This window comes from Microtus oregoni, unplaced genomic scaffold (assembly GCF_018167655.1).
Source record: "Microtus oregoni isolate MIOR12 unplaced genomic scaffold, Mior012 000004F_ref0000308, whole genome shotgun sequence".
Taxonomy (NCBI): Eukaryota; Metazoa; Chordata; class Mammalia; order Rodentia; family Cricetidae; genus Microtus; species Microtus oregoni.
In genome coordinates, this window is record NW_024543063.1 from 63096209 (window position 1) to 63114141 (window position 17933).

At 51.4% G+C, this 17933-nt stretch overlaps 1 protein-coding gene across 1 annotated transcript; it reads left to right on the forward strand.

Moving 5' to 3' along the window:
• Positions 1-3487: 3487 nt before the first annotated feature.
• Snx20 (sorting nexin 20) lies at positions 3488-12414 on the forward strand. The gene is made up of 4 exons (XM_041650577.1): positions 3488-3615; positions 7418-7559; positions 9037-9188; positions 10606-12414. The coding sequence occupies exons 2-4, from the start codon at positions 7430-7432 to the stop codon at positions 11272-11274; spliced, it is 951 nt and encodes a 316-aa protein (XP_041506511.1). The 5' UTR covers positions 3488-3615; positions 7418-7429; the 3' UTR covers positions 11275-12414.
• The last annotated feature ends 5519 nt before the right edge of the window (positions 12415-17933 follow it).

Genomic DNA, 17933 nt, shown 5'->3' on the forward strand with positions numbered 1-17933 from the left:
GCTTAATCTCCCTGGCACCCAGAGAGGCATGATGGTTGACCCTGAGCTGGAGCCACAGCCCAGTTCCTTTTCCGCATTTCCTCACCATTCACTCGCTTGCTCGTGAGCTCTGTCACACAGCAGTAACCCATTGAGCAGCCAGTAACTACAACGCTATGCTGAGTGCCGGCTGGCGGCAGCCCACCAACATGTTCACTGCTCCCTGATGGTGTGGTGTTTGATACAGTAAGTCAACAGCTATACCAACAGTGGTAGATGGCATGAGGTCAAGAGCAGGCTGCCCACAGGAGCGACAGGAAGACATACAAGAAGCTACAAGCCAGGGGAAGGAAAAGCCCACATGGAAAGAACCTAAAGAAGGGTATTTCCAGAAAGGAAACTCCTGGATAGGTGAGTCTTTGCACCTCCACCATGCTCCAGCTTGGCTCTGCTAAGGGGAGCAAGGAATGCTGGGAACATAGCAGTGCTGCTGGGAAGGGAGGAAGGTGGATAGAGTCTGGATTGGTTCTGAATGTGGTGGGACATTACCAAAAGGTCAGAGCAGGGGAGACACCCTCTGACTTTGGCATTTGACTCCTAGATGCCAGAATCTCCCCTTCTTGACTCCATAGTGCCCCTTTCCCCTCATCTGGCCCTGGTATTGCCACAAGGAATGCCCTCTATTCTGTCCTGGCCCACCACAATCATCTCTTACAGACTGAATATGTCTCAGACTTTGGTATTAAAATTCTAACACCTAATCTGATGGCCCTGAGAAGTGGAGCCTTAGGAGGTGACCATGTCATGGGGTGAAGACCTGGGACTATGTTCCTTAAGAAGGAGACCCCTGAGAACTCTCTAGCCCTCTGCTGAATATGAGTGGTCACAACAAAAAGATAGCCATCCACAAACCAGGAAACAGGCTCTCACCAGACACTGAATCTGCCATCGCCAGGATCTTGAACTTTCCCAGGCCCCAGAACTGTAGGACACACATTTGTTGGTTAAACCACATAGCATAGGGCCTTCTGTTAGAGCAATCCAAGTGGACAAGACATAGCCCTTGTCTGTCTCTCCCCTCCCACATCAGGCTCCAGGCTACAGAGAACAATCAACACCCAGCAAGTGACAAAGTCTTCTGGTCACACCCACCCAGTTGTGTTCCTCCAATAGAACCTCCATGTCAGGTGGTTTCCAAAAAATGGGCTCCCGGCTCCAAAAGAGGAAGCAGAGACTGTCGCACTAGTCCCCTGTGGCTGCTAACTGCTACGATGAGCTCATAGGGTGTGGAGAAGGATGCAGAGCCTGCTGAGGCATCTCACAGATTTCAAGCCTGGGCAGAGATTGGGCAAGAAACTGGACAGCTGCATGGAGGGAAGAGGAGGGGCAGAGTAACACCGCCTCTCTGCAACCCCATGTCTCCTTGCCACACTGGGCCTTCTTCCAGGCAATGTGAGGCAGAGGCAAATGAGACATGGCCCTTGCCGCCAGGACTAGCAAACCAGTGCACGGTAGTTCTCTAGAGCCCATGCCAGGAACAAATTCTAATAGATATGGGTGTTCTTGCTATGATGGTGATGGCAGTGCAGAGAGACAGGGTTGGGTGGCACTTTCACAAGCAAACCGACAGGTAAGGAGGTGCAGTAAGAGCCCCGAGAAGAAAGGCAAACTGAAGATTCCAGCATGGCATTGATTGCCCGCCCTCACAGGCTCAGCACGACACCATCGAATGCTCAGCACATCCTGACTCATCTGAAGCTTCCTGAGGGCCTACGGGGCTGAAGCAGATGCAAATAAGGGCGAAACCTCCGTGACTGTGGAAAGCAAGATTGATCTAGTCGAGCACGGCTGACGATGTCTATTTATCACACGATCCATTAAGTGCAACTGCGAGCCTCAGGAGGGAGAGGGTATTAAGAAGCACGCGTACCCAGAGGAACATGAACGGTCTCTCTCCGGCCATTAAAGTAATTCAATAAAAGACAGACAATGGACTTAGAGAGGAGACAGGTGGGAAACATGCCCGTGAAGAGATGTCCAAAAGATTAATCTCTGGGAGACACAGTGTAAGCTATGAGGTGACACCATTGACACCACTGTAGTATGGCTACAAGAAGTACTAACCGTGTCAAGGATGGAGAAGGTGCAGCCTGGCCTATTAGCAGCTGGGAAGGTGCAAGATGACTACCCCGGGCAGTGGCCTGGCCCAGTCCTGTCGAGACCCTCTTCCTCAAAGACCCCAAGAGTACCCTCGGACAGTCACATAGATTTGGTTAAACGCCTAAGAATGGAACTAATGCAGCAATTATGGCGACACTCTAGAAACCGTGAAAATGGGCATCACAGCTCCAGAAAGGAAAAACAGTGACATGCTCAAATAAGGCGACGATGGAGCAAGAGGAAACTATAAAACTCAGGAACAAACACACACACACACACACACACACACACCATTTTACTCCTACACACAAGAATACTGAAGGAAAGAAACAAGACATCAAAGAGCTCAAGCAGTGTACATGGATCGATGCATATAAAATTCAAAGGGAAGTAAAATGAGACTCAAGAGTCACGGACCTATTCCTAGGGTCAAGTTTATGAAGACAGAGGGACAGAAGGGTCACAGCCACTTGTGCCCAGGAGAGAAGAGCATGGCTAGAAGGACACTAGACAGAAAGGTTCTAATTCTCGTCCTCCTCTAGCCTCTTGCTCCTAAGGCCACACACACTGGTGGTCATAAGTGACATCCCTATGCTAAAGTCTGTCTTCCCTGGAACTTTCTGTCAACTAATCATGGACACAGCTTAACTCCAAATGGGAGCACGGAGGCCATTGTATGTCCTTCCATGTCAGACTCTGGCTCTGCATTCCACCAATCCAGTGTTCCAAACCTCAGTCCTCTGGTCTGTCAATACAACACGAGGGTCCCCGTTATGCCTAGCTCATAGCTAGGACAATAACTACTAAAAAGATGTGTTTCCAAATCCTTGTGTTAGACTGTGAACCCCAACACCATGGGTTTGGGAGGTGGAGCCTTCTGAGAGTGACTTCATGAGGGCAGTCTTCATAAAAGGTTCATGCCATAACAGTGAAACTGGGGTATATAAAGTAGGCTCCCTCTTGCCTGTCCTTCTGCCATGTCGTGTCACGGGTAGCAGGAGAGCCCCACCAGGCACTGCCACTGTGCTCTTCCATGTCCAGAACTATGAGCTAAATAAAATATTTGTGTGTAATTTTTTCCAGTCTGTGGTCTTTAGTCATTGCCACGGAAAAGAACTAAGATGAAGGACCGTGGGATTGACGCTCCACATGCCAGAGATGGTTCAGGTGTCTGAAGGCTGCTAGGAAGTGAGGTCAAACTGCACTCCTGTGGGTGGCCTGTCTGAGGTACTGCAAACACCCGTCTATGGGGTTCCGTGAACATCTTTCAGCAGCCAATAAGCTGGGGCCTCTGAGGCAGATCGCTCAGCCTATTTCCTGTTTTCAAACAGAGAACTCAGTGGAGCAGCAGACACTCAACCATCTCGTCTCCTCTTGTCTCGTAGGACCTTAGTCTCGCCGGACCTTAGAACAGAGATCGGAGTGGGGCATGTGACTCTCCTGGAACCCTGGACCCACAGAGCCTGAAGATCCCAGGTCAGTCAGTGTTTGACCCCAAGCTCAGCTGGCTTCTGCCCACTGAGACTCTGACCTCATTGAGAGATCCTCTGGGAACTTGCTGGGGACAGAGCAGGAAGGATGGAGGCTGGTGAGAGCCTCTACCAGTAGGGCTTTCCTTAGAAACCGGGGGCAAACTGGGCATAGCCCCTTCAACCTCTAGTCCTGGTTCCTTTTGAAATGCCAGGCACCATTCCTGTTCTGGGGAACAGGTCTAGACTTGTGTTTCTCAAAGACTGGAACTAATGACCCTGAAACAGAGTACAGAATCCAGGGCCCACCCCAAGGCAGTCTGGGTGTTGTGAGGTTGACAGCCTGCCTGTTTTTTTAGAGCCCTGAGCACTTCCTCTCCCCGACCCCAGTGGGGATTCTGATGCACACCCATGTTTGAGAGCTCTTCCCTTCTAGCAATGGACTTCACAAGGAGGCACCAGGGGTCCCATGGCGCTCACCCTTCTCTGGCAGGCAGGTGGGGATACCGCAGATGACATTCCAAGGAAGAGCTGGGAAACCTGCCCAAGAAAGAAAGGGGCTTAAAATAAAACTCAACTGCCACTCCTGGCATTTCCTTCCTTCTTCTCTTTGAACGGGTGCTTCTCAATTCTTCTTTCTTGCGGGGAATAGCAAGATGCTCGTCCCCTCTTCAACCCCCAAGAAAGGTGGCCTGTGTACCCCAGGAACACTGAAGAGGCAGGAGCCCTAAAAGCAGGTAGCAAGGCACCAAGAAGATGGGAAGAATGATTGTTATGCACAGGAGCTGGGGTGGGAAGGAAGGCATATTTCTGAGGTCTTCCAAGGCCTCAAATCAAGAAAACAGATCTGGAAAGACCTGGACCACTAAGGCTAGCCGCACACACCCCCATTCACTGACCACTAAGGCCAGCTGCACACGCACCCATTCACTGACCACTAAGGCCAGCTGCACACACACACACACCCATTCACTGACCACTAAGGCCAGCTGCACACATACACACCCATTCACTGACCACTAAGGCCAACTGCACACACACACACCCATTCACTGACCACTAAAGCCAGCTGCACACACAAACCCCCATTCACTGACCACTAAGGCCAACTGCACATGCCCCTATTCACTTCACAGACAAAATGATAGAGAAAGGCAAAGAGTGGCCACAGAACACACTAAGTCCCCATTAGATAAGTCAGGTGTGCTGACCACACCTGCAGTCCCAGCACTTGGGGGGCAGAGGCAGGAAGACTATGAGTTCCAGGCAGTCTGGGCTAAATAGTGTGGCACTGTCTCCAAAAACTTCCACTACAAATGACAGCATGTGACCAACTATAGCGAGCACTTAGCACAGTGCTTTTCAACCCGTGGGCCACAGACTCTGCATATCAGATGTTTACTTTATGATTAGTAACAGTAGAAAATTACAGATAAGAAGTGGCAATGAAATAATTTTGGGTGGGGTCCCCACAATATGAGAAACTATATTAAGGGGTCAGAGCATTAGGAAGGTTGAGAACCGCTGACTTAGCAGAACAAGAGGGACCCATCTCTTCACCATGTCCTAACAGTGGGACAAGGCTGTCTTTCCTTCCCAGAGGGAAATGGGAAAATGGAAAACAGAAGGTAGTGAATAACTTGCCCCAGGGCCTTAGTCAGTCGGGATGGAGGCCATCTCCTGACTCCTCCATAGGGCTGAGAGTTTGGAAAGGCACACAGTCTGTTGAGTACACAAGCATTTACAGCCCTGGGTCAGTTAGGCCCCTGCTCTGTGCCTCAGTTTGCCCACCTATAAATGTCAGGCTTGATGGAGGGTCCTTGAAGGCACTTATTAGATCACTGCTTAGAAAACAGCTCAGGGTTCCTTCCATGTCCTATCAAGAATAGCCCCCTGAGGCATAGACTCAAGCCCAGCTAGCCTCCCATAGGCCAGGCCAAGAGTCCTAGAGAGGTGATGTCATCATTACACCCCCGCCTTGAATTCCTGTACTATGGTGGTTAATCTTGCCAACTTAGCTGGATTTACCATCCCCTGGGAGCCAAGAGAAGTGCACCTCTAGGTGTGTCTGTGGGGTGTTTCCACAGATGACTAAGTAAGGGGGAAGGACCCACACTTGAATGTGGGTAGCACTATCCCAAAGACTAGGAGGAAAAGAGGGAAGTGTGGTTCAGTGAGGTGGCTTAGCAGGTAAAGGTGTTTGCTGCTAAGACTGATGAGCTGAACTCAAGCCCCATAACCCATGTGGTAGAAGGAGAGAACCCACCCTTGCAAGCTGTCATATGACCTCCATACTCTTCATGTGCATGTGTGAGCACACACATGTATGTACTCACATGCATGCACATGTACACACACAGGTACACACATACATACATGTTTAAAAAAGAAGTGGGGAAAGCCTCTATTAATGTAGACATAGTCTCCCCCTTTCCCTTTCTCTCCCCTTCCTCCCTCCTCTCTGCTTCCTGGACACCAGGAGGTGAGCGGCTGTGTTCTGCCCATGCCCTCCCCGCTATGAGGAGCTGGAATCTGAAACTGAGCATAGGAAGCCCTTCCTCTGTCAGTTGTTCATCTCAGGCATTGTCAGTGATGAGAAGAAAATCTACATGTGCCTAAAAGGGTACCCGGCCATCTGTGCATCTGAGAGGAGGCTTTTATGACTCTTCTAATTTGCAGCTAGCTATCTGTCAAAAGCATACACTTCTAGAGCCATTTCATTACTATTGCTCACGCACCTAACACACATCAGATCCTAGTAACAGAAAGGACTGTGCTGCCCCTGGTGTGTGAAGGACACTGAGTCTAAGCTCTATGGGGTAGACCTAGCTTGACCCTCAGCCCAGCCTGTGAAGGTGGGTTCTGATACTGTACCCATTTTATAAGACACCGGGGCACAGGGCAGCTAGGTGGCTGACAGCTGCCAAGTCATCCATCCGTATGTGTACACACTGGACACTAGAAGCCTGCCGGCCTGCTGTCTGCCTCCTGTCCACTTCCGTAAGAGCAAAGATCATGTCGTCAGCCAACTTGGGCTTCTGTCCCAGCCCTGCATCTCAGAGCCTCGGCACAAAATGAAAATATAAACAGTCCCTGTAGAGGAGGGAAGTGAGATTGAGGCCGTGAAGACAAATTCACAGTGTGTCTGTGGTGGCAGTTCCATCTGGCTCCTTCGTACACTCACCAACCACAGACTTTGGGTTAGACCTGTTTCTGTATCTGTTATTAGGCAGGAGTAGCAAAGTTTTGTGGGTGTTCTATTAAAAAGGAAGGGTGAGCAGGTGGTGGTATACACCTTTAATCCCAGCACTCAGGAGGCAGAGGCAAGCGGATCTCTGTGAGCTGTAGGCTAGCCTGGGCTATGCAGAGAAACCCTGTCTCAAAAAAAAAAAAAAGTAAGTCTGAAGAACCAGTTGAGATGAACTAGGCATATTGAATATTTACTTTAAAGTAGATACACAGGGTGCACTGTAATATAAAACTGGGTGGTGGGACATTTATCTAGACTAGCCAGCATCTTTCTCCCAGGTAATTTCCAAAGTTACTGCTGTCACTTGACACGACTCCATGTGGAATCCAAAGCAACTGTACACTCCATGGATCACAACCCCAGCTCAGGGTCTGTCTGTCCATCAGAGGGGAAGGCTAGGTTTGATCTGGCTGGGTGGGCAGTAGAGAATCAAGCACAGTGATCACTGATATTCCTCCATGCCTGTCAGCACAGATCACAACCAGAATCCCAAGCACCCCAGGATCTTGCAGGAGCCCCAACACGAGTTGGCTCTCACTACTCTCTTTTATACCTCTAGAAGCCTTGGAGCATGGCAAGTCTCGAGCATCCTGGGAGCCCTGGCTGGACAGGACCCATACACCAGTGCACACCAACAACCAGACAAGACGTACTGCCCTCCGGCCCAGACCTCCCATGTTCAGGACCAGAAGAACACTTAGGTAAACTTGAGATCTTGGGGTTCAGTGCCAGGGGGCAGAAGTTAGTTCAAAGACATCTGAAGCTCTTCAGTGACTGCACCAAGAAGCTGGGTAACTGTCTTAACTGGGGTCACCCCTGAGAAGCCCCAAGACAAGGATTTGGTGCAGGCTCCTTATGTTGGAGGCAGAGCGGGGACTGTAAACAAGATCAGCATCCTGTATAGGGGGTGGATGATCCCATGACTGGGGTGGGTGCCTGGGACTCAGTCTGGATGAGGGTCCATGGGAAGGTGTAAGGAACATAACTAAGTTGTGCATCCAAGGGACAAAGAAGTCAGTGATTGTCCACCATCCCTTCCTGCAAACGCTGGCCCAAGCATGTTGCTGTGGTCCTAGAGAGGCCCCAGGATTCTAAGTTGAGAGGCTTCCCAGAACAGTGGCTGCCAATGGGTCCTAGCCTGGCACTGATGATACCTGCAATAGTGCCATCTCCTGGACCAGTCTCTCTTTACACCCATTCAAGATGGATCTGCAGAAGCTTGACATGTGTCGGGCTTGGAAAGTAAAACTGATCACCCTCTTAGCCTTCAAGCTCAGTCTCCATTAGTGAAAAATAATTAGAAATGTCACAAAGAAGCTACTGGAACAAAAGAGGAGGCACTTACCCCAGTATGAAGGGGAGATAGTGACATGCGAGTCACGTGACACAAGATAAGGATTTCCCAGCCTGCACTTCTTGCAATAACTGCACAATTATTTATGTAATAGTGTTGGAAGAAACTATGCAGATTCTCAAAAGGGTATGGGGCTCAAGTGAAGCTTAAGAAACATTGTCAAAAGCTGGACGGTGGTGGCACACACCTTTAATCCCAGCACTTCGTAGGCAAAGGCTTCGCGATCGCTGTGAGTTGGAGCCTAGCCTGGTCTACAGAGTTCCAGGATAGTCAGAGTTACACAGAAAAATCTGTCTTGAAACAACAATAAAAAATACAAAACACTATTGGTCTCCAGGCAAGGAAACAGGAGGACTGGTTTCAAAGCAGAGAGTGGCAGGTGTACCCTGAAAGTGTTGTTAGTCTAGTAAGTCCCTCCCCGCCCCCCAGTTGAGGCTGAAATATGACCCCCTCAGGGCTTCCTCACCACACTGATGTGCACTCATGGGTTCCATGGCTCCCTGGAGTCGATGCTGTAGGGAATACAGAAGCAAACATGGACGCGTCCCTGTTTACCAGGGCACGTGGTTACAGAATGGTCCATCAGCGGGCTGGAAGTGGGTGATGCAACTCTCCCACAGTGCACTTCCTAACAAGAAGCAGTCGAGTGCTACATTACATGATTGACAGGGTCCTGGCTGATGCCCCAGCAGTGAGGGTGAGAGGAAGGGTAGGCCCTTCCAGAACTCTGACAGCCCAAGCCAAGCGGACCCAGTCATCTTCCCCCAGCCCCGGCCTAGAGAGCACTGCCTACTGCAGATTCCTTAACCGCACTGTCCTTCCAGAAACCCAGGACGGTCCTAGCTCCAACTCCAGCATGACCACCAGGGAGCTACAGGAACACTGGCAAAAGGAGAAGAGCCGCTGGCGACACGTCAAGCTGCTCTTTGAGATCGCTTCAGCCCGCATCGAGGAGAGGAGAGTCTCCAAGTTTGTGGTAAGCAGAGCATAGATGTGAGGAAGCCCCTGTCAGTCACCTCCCGCATGCTCCCAGGGAGGTCTCGGGAGACTGCAACTTTCCAGCCAGGACGTGACACACTAACTCACTGTCTTCCGAGAAATGGAGGTTTCATGCATGGCTCCGCATGCAGGGTCCCACGAAGATTAGAGATGTGTGATCACGTGACTGACCCCGTGATGTCAGGTGTCAGTTATCTGTAGCCCTTCACTGATTCTGTGCTATCATCCAAACTACGTGCTTGGTTTTTATTCAAATGGCTTTAAAAAAAAATACAGCTACATTTCAGTAAAAGATCGGTTTCCCACGACACGAAGGAAAACCAATTGCAAAAGCAAACACAAAAGAAAGCTGAAGTCTTATTAAATTCTAGCTGCTGGTCCTGGTTGTGGGAAGCGCCCTGCTGGGAGCTGCCATCTTTGTGAGACTGGGAGATCAGCATGTTCTAGAAGATAGAAGAGTCACACCAACCTCAGTAATTCCCACCTCTCCGGGAGCAGGCCACCCTGTCCCTCCTTCTCACTGGGTCCAGCACAGTTACAATAGCCACCAGTGCGTGCTGGGCACGGCTCTCCCTCATATCAGTGAGTTCCCTCACTGGTTTAATCCCCATGGAGAAAACAGAGACTATTCCTATACTCAAGTTAGCGAAGGGGAAGCTCAAAGAGGTTAAATTACCAAAGACTAATGTGGCTAAATGTGTTATACCGGAAACAAATGCCCAGGTGGTCCACACAAGCCCTCCCAATTCCAGCCCACGCTTCCCAATTCAGAACTTTGAGCCCTCATTTTTATGATAAAAAGCCAAGAAGAGACCTCAGGTCCACGACCAAGTTCCTGCGCTCTTTTTCTTCCACGATGCTTCTAAGCACTGTTCATCTAGGACCAACATTTGCCATGCAACCTTTACTGATAGCGAATACAGCATGGGGGGGGGGGTGGATGAGTCTCCAAGTATGTTACATGCATACATAAAATAGCAGAGGGCCCGCCAGACGGCTCAGCCAGTAAAAGCACTTGCTGCCCAGCTTGACCACCCAGAAAGACAAGGTGGAAGGTGAGAACCAATTCCCACAAGTTGTCCTTATACACACACATGCACACGCACACAGCGTGTGCACTCGGAGTGTCCCGAGGCTAGCCTCTCCGTATGTGTACATACACACAAACTGGGTGCATTAGGGGTGTCCCATTGCACATGTACATAGCATGTGCATTCAGAGTGTCCCAAGGCTACACACACACTGCATGCATTGGGGGGTGTCCCGAGGCTACACACACACACACACACACACACACACACACACATATTGCGTGCATTGGGGGTGTTCCGAGACTACACACACACTGAGTGCATTGGGGGTATCCCGTGCCTAGCCTCTCCCTCTGCCTGCAGATGTATCAGGTCGTAGTCGTCCAGACAGGGAGCTTCGACAGCGACATGGCGGTTGTGGAGCGGCGCTACTCGGACTTCGAGAGGCTGCACAAGGCCCTCCTGAAGCGCTTCGGGCCGGAGCTGGAGGACGTTGCCTTGCCGCGGAAGCGCCTGACGGGGAACCTGTCGGCCGAGACCATCTGCGAGCGCCGCCTGGAGCTGCGCGACTACCTGCGGCTGCTGTACGCCGTGCGCGCCGTGCGCCGCTCGCGCGAGTTCGTCGACTTCCTGACGCGGCCCGAGCTGCGCGAGGCCTTCGGCTGCCTGCGCGCCGGCCAGTACGCACGCGCGCTCGACCTGCTGGGACGCGTGCTGCCGCTGCAGGAGAAGCTGACGGCGCACTGCCAGACCGCCGCGGTGCCCGCGCTCTGCGCCACGCTCGTCTGCCTGCGCGACCTGGAGCGGCCGGCCGAGGCCTTCGCGGTGGGCGAGCGCGCGCTGCAGCGCCTGCGGGCCCGCGAGAGCCACCGCTACTACGCGCCGCTGCTGGATGCCATGGTGCGCTTGGCCTACGCGCTGGGCAAAGACTTCGCGTCGCTGCAGGGCAGGCTGGATGACAGCCAGCTCCGGAGTCCCACGCACAGGGGCTTCACCCTGAAGGAGCTCACGGTGCGAGAGTACCTGTCCTGAGCTGGCCTGGCTGGTGCCCTGGCATCCAGACTGCGGACAAAGACCTGGGTCACTATCGCTGGCTGGCTGCTTGGGGCTATCGCGGGTGGGTTTTGCTGGACAACTTTAGACAAGAACCTCTTTACTATGTCTGCTAAGCAGAGGGCTCCTGAGATCCCTGGAAGAGTCATCTTGTGCCCCTTGGGTGCAAGGTTCTTTGAACCCTGAGCCCACAGGCTTAGCTGTCAAAACTTTGCAAGTACTGTGGGCCTTACCATCTGGGAATGGGATGAACTGCCTTCCGCAGAGAATGAGTTCAAGGCCAGCCTTGAATTTGGTGAGACTGTCGAGGCCAGCCTGGTCTACAAGAGCTAGTGCCAGGACAGGCTCCAAAGCTACAGAGAAACCCTGTCTCGAAAAAAATAAAAAAATAAAATAAAATAAATAAATACAGAGTTCTGATGATGGCTCAATAGCCGAATGCTTACCGAACATATGAGATGCCTTCGTTTCAATCCCCAATACTACAATAAAAGAAAAAGAAGCACTCGGTTTTTTTGTAAGCAGCCAGGGAAGAAGTTTGCATGACGACCTCGTACCTCATGGGACTAATGAGCTGAGCTCATGGAACAGTCTAGTGAATGAGCCAAGAGACCAAGGCACCACACTGATGTATGAAGAGTTCTTCCAAGATAGGATTCACAAAACTGCACCCAAATCTTGTTCAATATGGACGTCTTATGGCAAGTACCACAATGGGCCTGTGCAGGCCTTTAGAATGAAGCAGAGAGAAAGTCTTCCTTCAAGCACTTTTTCCAGGAAGACACTGCAAGTGGAAATACTGGACTTTGGGGAAATTACTCAGTGGCAAAATAAAAGCTGTGTCTGTTTGTCCTGGTGATTCTGTAAGCTATTTCTTCAAGTCTAAAATGTACTCAATAAAACACAACAGAGAAAACAGTGCCCTGTATACAGAACTAAATAGGAATTTCTAGGGGAAAAATAGCTGAGTAACCAAAGAACCAACCGGATTCTCATTGGAAGGCTCAACCAATGTTGAGCCAAACTTCTGCTATGGTTTGAATGCCCCCACTCTGAACTCTAACTGTGAAATAGTAAGAGGGTAGAAATTGACGTGGTGGCGCATGCCTGTAATCCCCACCACTCAGGAGGCTGAGGCAGGAGGATTGTGTGTTCCAGGGCAGCCTGGGAGATGTAGTAAATTCCACCTTGGCTTGGGCTATTAAGTTTCAGGCCAGCCGGGCATGCATGTCTAAATAAAGAAGGGGTTGGAAACGTATCCAAATATGGGGTCTGGAGGTGGCAGTTTTGGAAAGTAATTGATACTAGACCAGAGCATAAGGACAGGCCTCTGCAATCGCACGGGTGACCTCATCAAAGGTGCCTGCCTTTTCTGTCTTTCCTTGTGATTCCCCCACGCAGCCTTGAGACTCTGCAGAGTCCCACCACTTAGAAGTCCCTTATCAGAAGCAGCCCTCTTGACTTTGGACCTCCAGAACAAAGAGCTGAAGAAGCCTCTGTTCTTTATGAATTCTGCAGTCTATGGTACCTGGCTGCTGAACAGAAAATGGACCAAGACTCCTATGCGTTCCACCCTGTGACTAAGGACAATGGTGATGTGACCAAGGATGAAAAACATCTGGGTATCTGGACTCCAACTAGCACTCACCCACACCCGGGGCTGATTAATCACAGTTTGGGCTAACATAGCTTAAGCAGAGAGGCTGGGCTTCAGTGCTCTCTGATGGACATATCCTTGGCATTGTAAGAGAAAGAAAAAGGAATCTTATTTAAAAAGAGAAGAGTGTTCGGCACTAAAATGTGTGTCTCCAGACTGTGAACGGGCCGTGTGTTGGGAGCGAGTGTGAGTAACTGTGGCTGTGTGGATGTGAGAGTGTAGAGGGACATCCCGTGGGCACACTGGGAGTAGCTACAGCATCATGTAACAGGGTCTCCCTCAGTGCACCTGAAGAAGGACCAGGCGTCCTACACAGCGTGCAGGCAAGGACTTGTCCTGTTGGCCTGAGTGAGGCCAAAGCAGCTGCAGGACCCCCCCCCCCCCCCCCCCCCCCCCCCCCCCCGCACACCTCTCCCTGACGGTGCCCTACGCTGCTCTCCTGTTGCGTGGTGAACTTTTCATCTGGAGAAATTTGAATAACATCTGTCGCACCTGGAGCTTCAGCAACAGAACAAAGTTTGGTGCCGCCTGAGTTCGGTTGGGTGAAGCATCTATCTACTGAGCTTGTGTGCAGCACACAGGTAAGGTGTTGTTTATAGGGTGTGTGCATGCGTGACCCCCAAAGCACTGGCACCACAGAAGGCCTTGCTCTAGCAGAGATGCTGACTTCCCCATGGCTGCACAGATGGAATCCCCCTTCACTTAACCTCTCACGGTCTGTAAGCTCTGGCACCTCCTGGGCCCACAAGACCATGCGCAACCCTGAGCAGAATTACATACAGCTGGGAGGGAGGCCTGGAGAGGAGTGGCTGGAACCCCGGGTGAGCATCTCTACATCCTTCCTACCCCTCGTTCTACGAGGGAAGGCCCACAGGCAGCTCGAGAGGGGCTGTCGCTATGGTCACCGCTGCTCTGATGGCCGTGAGAATGGCCTTTCTGCTCGGAGGACAGTGATCTGCAGCACCTGCCTGGGTCTCCCAACAGCCTTCTCCTCGGCCACTGTAGTGTCTGCTGCTCACACACTCTGTGTTCGGCCATGATGATAGTTCAAAGGCCTATGATCACTGCCACACTGGCCACCCCTCCCAGCACTTGGAGTCAGAGACCTCTTTGTTTCCTGCACTCCTGGGAGAGGCCCTCTGAGTTTGTAGGCAACCCCTCCAGGGAGCTTCCTCTTGGCCTACTCCTGCCATGACCCTGTGACCCCATGTAGTGCTCCACTTCCCTGTTTCCGAGAGCACCTCCCACCACAGTGACTTAGTCCTTGCTCCACAGAACATTGAGAATAGTGGCAGCCAGGACTAGATCTCCCTTTCCCAAACTGGCTCCCAAGGAGGAACACAGTGCGCCTGCCCTTGGCGCTCAAGGAGGGACACAGCAGCACGTGAGGAGAGCGGTTTGCTCTGCCACACCCTCTCCACCATGGCATCCTTACCACAGCCCAGAAGTAGAACCGGAATGCCATAGGCCGGCAGTGCCAGGAGAGAGACCCGCCACACAGCATCCATGGACACAGAGCCCAATGGGATGCCCACCCTCACCCAAAGAGACACACAGACCCTGGCCTCTGAAACCCGGAGCCCAAACCAGTTTTTCCTTCCTTAATTTGTTTCTCTCGGGTGTTCATCAGTGAGACAGTCACAGTGGCGGCATGAGGCTCACAGCCATGCCCATGAGCTTGCTCTGGATGTTAGCCCCAACGCCTGGGGACTAGGCTTTCATGTTAGCCATCTAGGTAGAGATAGGCAACCCCATTATACTCTGAGTCCATGGATGGCTATGTTCCAGGCTTCTCTCCTCATACTGCCAGCCCAACCCTGTCCAGGCCACACTCTCTTACCACTTACAGCTGAGAACAAGCACCCTGGGGTGTTAAAGTGACTTTCCCAGGGTCACATGACTCCTATTCAGTAGAGCAGGAAGTGAAACTTAGGCTGTGTGACCCCACGTCCTCACCTCCATCACTGGAGGATGGAGGGTGGCTGCCCCGGGACCCCTCACCCAAAAGAGCTCTTTGAGGCCGTGCCACCCCTCTGTTTACAGATGTGGAAAGTGCGCAGGGGCACTGTAAGATGTCTGGACCAGACCTGGGCTACCCACCGCATGGCGAAATACTCCCACCGGTAAGGCAGATGGAGGAATCCTCGTTTCAGATTCTAGATGTCCTTGGTGGTCACCTAGCTGGACTTGGGGGGCTCAGGGTCAAGGATGCCTAGCTTCCAGGCTGCAGGGGGTAGAGGGTCTGCTCAGCTGTGCTCCCCACCCCTCATGAGGTTCCTGCGGCTCTCTGCTTTGGAGCTCCTAGGGCTGGTTTCCCCTGCTAACCCAGAATGTACCAAAGGCCCATCTGTCCCTGCTGGAAATGACCTGGACAAGAGCTGGGCTGCACGGATGGTCACTCTCAGCCTTTCCTCTTGGGTCCTGTTAGGCCACTGTAGGTTTTAATCACTTGCCATGTGCTATTTTCTTTTAGCGGTCTGTTTTATTTATGCAAATCTATTTGCAAAATGTAACTATAACTCCAAGTGGAAAGTCAGAATCCCTTGCCCTCATTAGAAGGTGACTCTAACAATAAACAGTGACACCTGCCGCCCTCAATGTGACCAACAGGCCTTGCCCGAGGCAGGTGGCAGGCCTCCGCTGCTAAGTCCCATCTGTGCTGATGGACTCTGGGGACTGGCGAGCACTGCTCAATGGAGAAGAAGTGTCCGCCGTGTGGTCCCCTCCTGCCAGCGCTGTCCTAAGCCATCTGGGTCTGACCCACATAAACCCAAGTCACCTGTCTGGTCCAAGCAAGCCATAGACTTCATCACCTACTGTTCATTCCTGAGCACTGGTCTCAGCCCTGTTTACTGTCTCCAAAGGCTTGTGTCTGCTCTGACTTTGATTGCATGACCTTGAGCAGCAAAGTCGCGTCAGGAGCTGGTATTCAAGCTTTAGTGCCCGACTTCAAGCTAATTCCAGATAACAGCACCCATTCTTGGAGGAAGTGATCTGAGCTGGCCAAAGCCTGACCCTGCAGCGTGTCCTCTGAAGGAGATCTTGGTGCAGCTAGCCTTGCTGAGAGGAAAAACAATGAGACGAAATGCCCTCTGTCCCAGGGACCAGCCTCCATCAGACCCACACGGGCCATCTTGCCTGCCACGTACCTGTGCATGTCTTCTCAGAACAGGGAAAGTCAAGGCACTTTTATGTCTTGGAGCCTAAGAGCAGAATGACAAGCTGGAGGCTGGAACATGCTTATGCCAGCATGACAAGCACTCAGAGCAAACAGAAGCTCTGACAGCATGGTGTCCTGTCGGGTCCGATGTCCCAACAAATAACTACTTTTCCCTAACTGGACCGATGTGGAGGCGCAGGAAATCATGAGACACGGTTCACACAGCAATATCGGAAGGGCATCTCAGGCTTCATTCATTCCTGAAGATCACCTGCGTTTATTATACAAACACCTTTTATTCCCCCAGATAAACCAAGGTGGAAACTCATTAATATTCTCTTTCCGGGGGACGAGGGAGTACCTTCACACCTGCAACTCAGTCACCAGCTTGGAATCCACACCTCTTCCCAGGCGATCTACATAATAACAAAGAGAAGGAGTGGTCCATCCTGAGCCTTTTGTTAGGTGGCTACAGGTGTCTGGCCGGATAGCAGCTGCCCTTGGAAACTAAGCAAGGCCAGAGAACCGGGTTGCAAATATCTCGTATGAAACATGGGCCTGCAGTGTCCCTCAGCCAGATGGCTGGAGAAGAGTTCTCAGAGGAAGCGTTGCGTCTCTGAGGGTGCAAAGGAGCCAGCATGGAGCCCAAGTGAGGGAAAGCAGAATGTCAATGTCAGGCCAGAACCTGACATCAGGTACCAGCAGATAGAAAGACATTGCTAGCGGCCGGCTCAGTCAAAGTCAATGAGCTGAGGAGCTTGTGCTTGGTGCGTGTGGAGCCCTTCATGAGTTCCACACACAAAACCACAAGTTAACCTGACACGGAAAGAACCTACTGTCTGACGATCCCAGCAATGGACTGGCTGCCGGCCAAACTGGATCCAATCTCACCATGCATGCACGCACACATGGACATAAACATGCACACACACACACACACACGGACAAACACACAACAGACGCTGACACATACAGAGACACACACAGGCACACAGACACACGCATGCACATAGACAGGCACATGCGCATGTGTGCACTTGCGCACACACACACACACACTTGCATGCCACTCTGTTCTGCTTCCTCTGCTTTGCTTTCTTTTCTTTTTTTTTTTTTTCGTTTTGTTTTGTTTTGTGTTTTGAGGCAGGGTTTCTATGTGGTTTTGGAGCCTGTCCTGGAACTAGCTCTTGTAGACCAGGCTGGTCTCGAACTCACAGAGATCCGCCTGCCTCTGCCTCCCAAGTGCTGGGATTAAAGGCGTGTGCCACCACCTCCCGGCTCTGCTTTGCTTTCTTGCTCAGTGACAAGAGGACAGACAACCCTCCAAGATCACATACTCTTTTCTTGGCAGCTCCAAATAACTCTCTCTTGCAGGCTTTTTGTGTGGTCTTCGCACACAGGTTCTGTGGAAAGCACACACCTGTCCCTTCCCGAGGGACCCAGAGGGGACACCTCACACACACAGTGTACAACCACAGCTAGCATGGGCATCCACCTGGGCAGGCTTGAGCAGAGAGTTCTCGAGCATACTGTTTTGTGATCGACTTTGTAAAAGGCAATTGTGCTTAACTCGCCTTTGTCTGCAGTGTATAACATCCTCATGCTCTGGTTCTCATGGTTTCCTACATGCTGATGTAGCTGCCACATTTTGCCATGTTTACTATGGTTCATATTCCTTTAGTAGACTGGGGCACCTTCCCATCGCTCTCTCACAGCGGTATTTCTGAGTTTCTAAACACTTCTCTAGAATTTAGACATTGCCTTTTATTTATTTATTTATTTATTTTGATTTTTTGAGACAGGGTTTCTCCATAGCCTTTT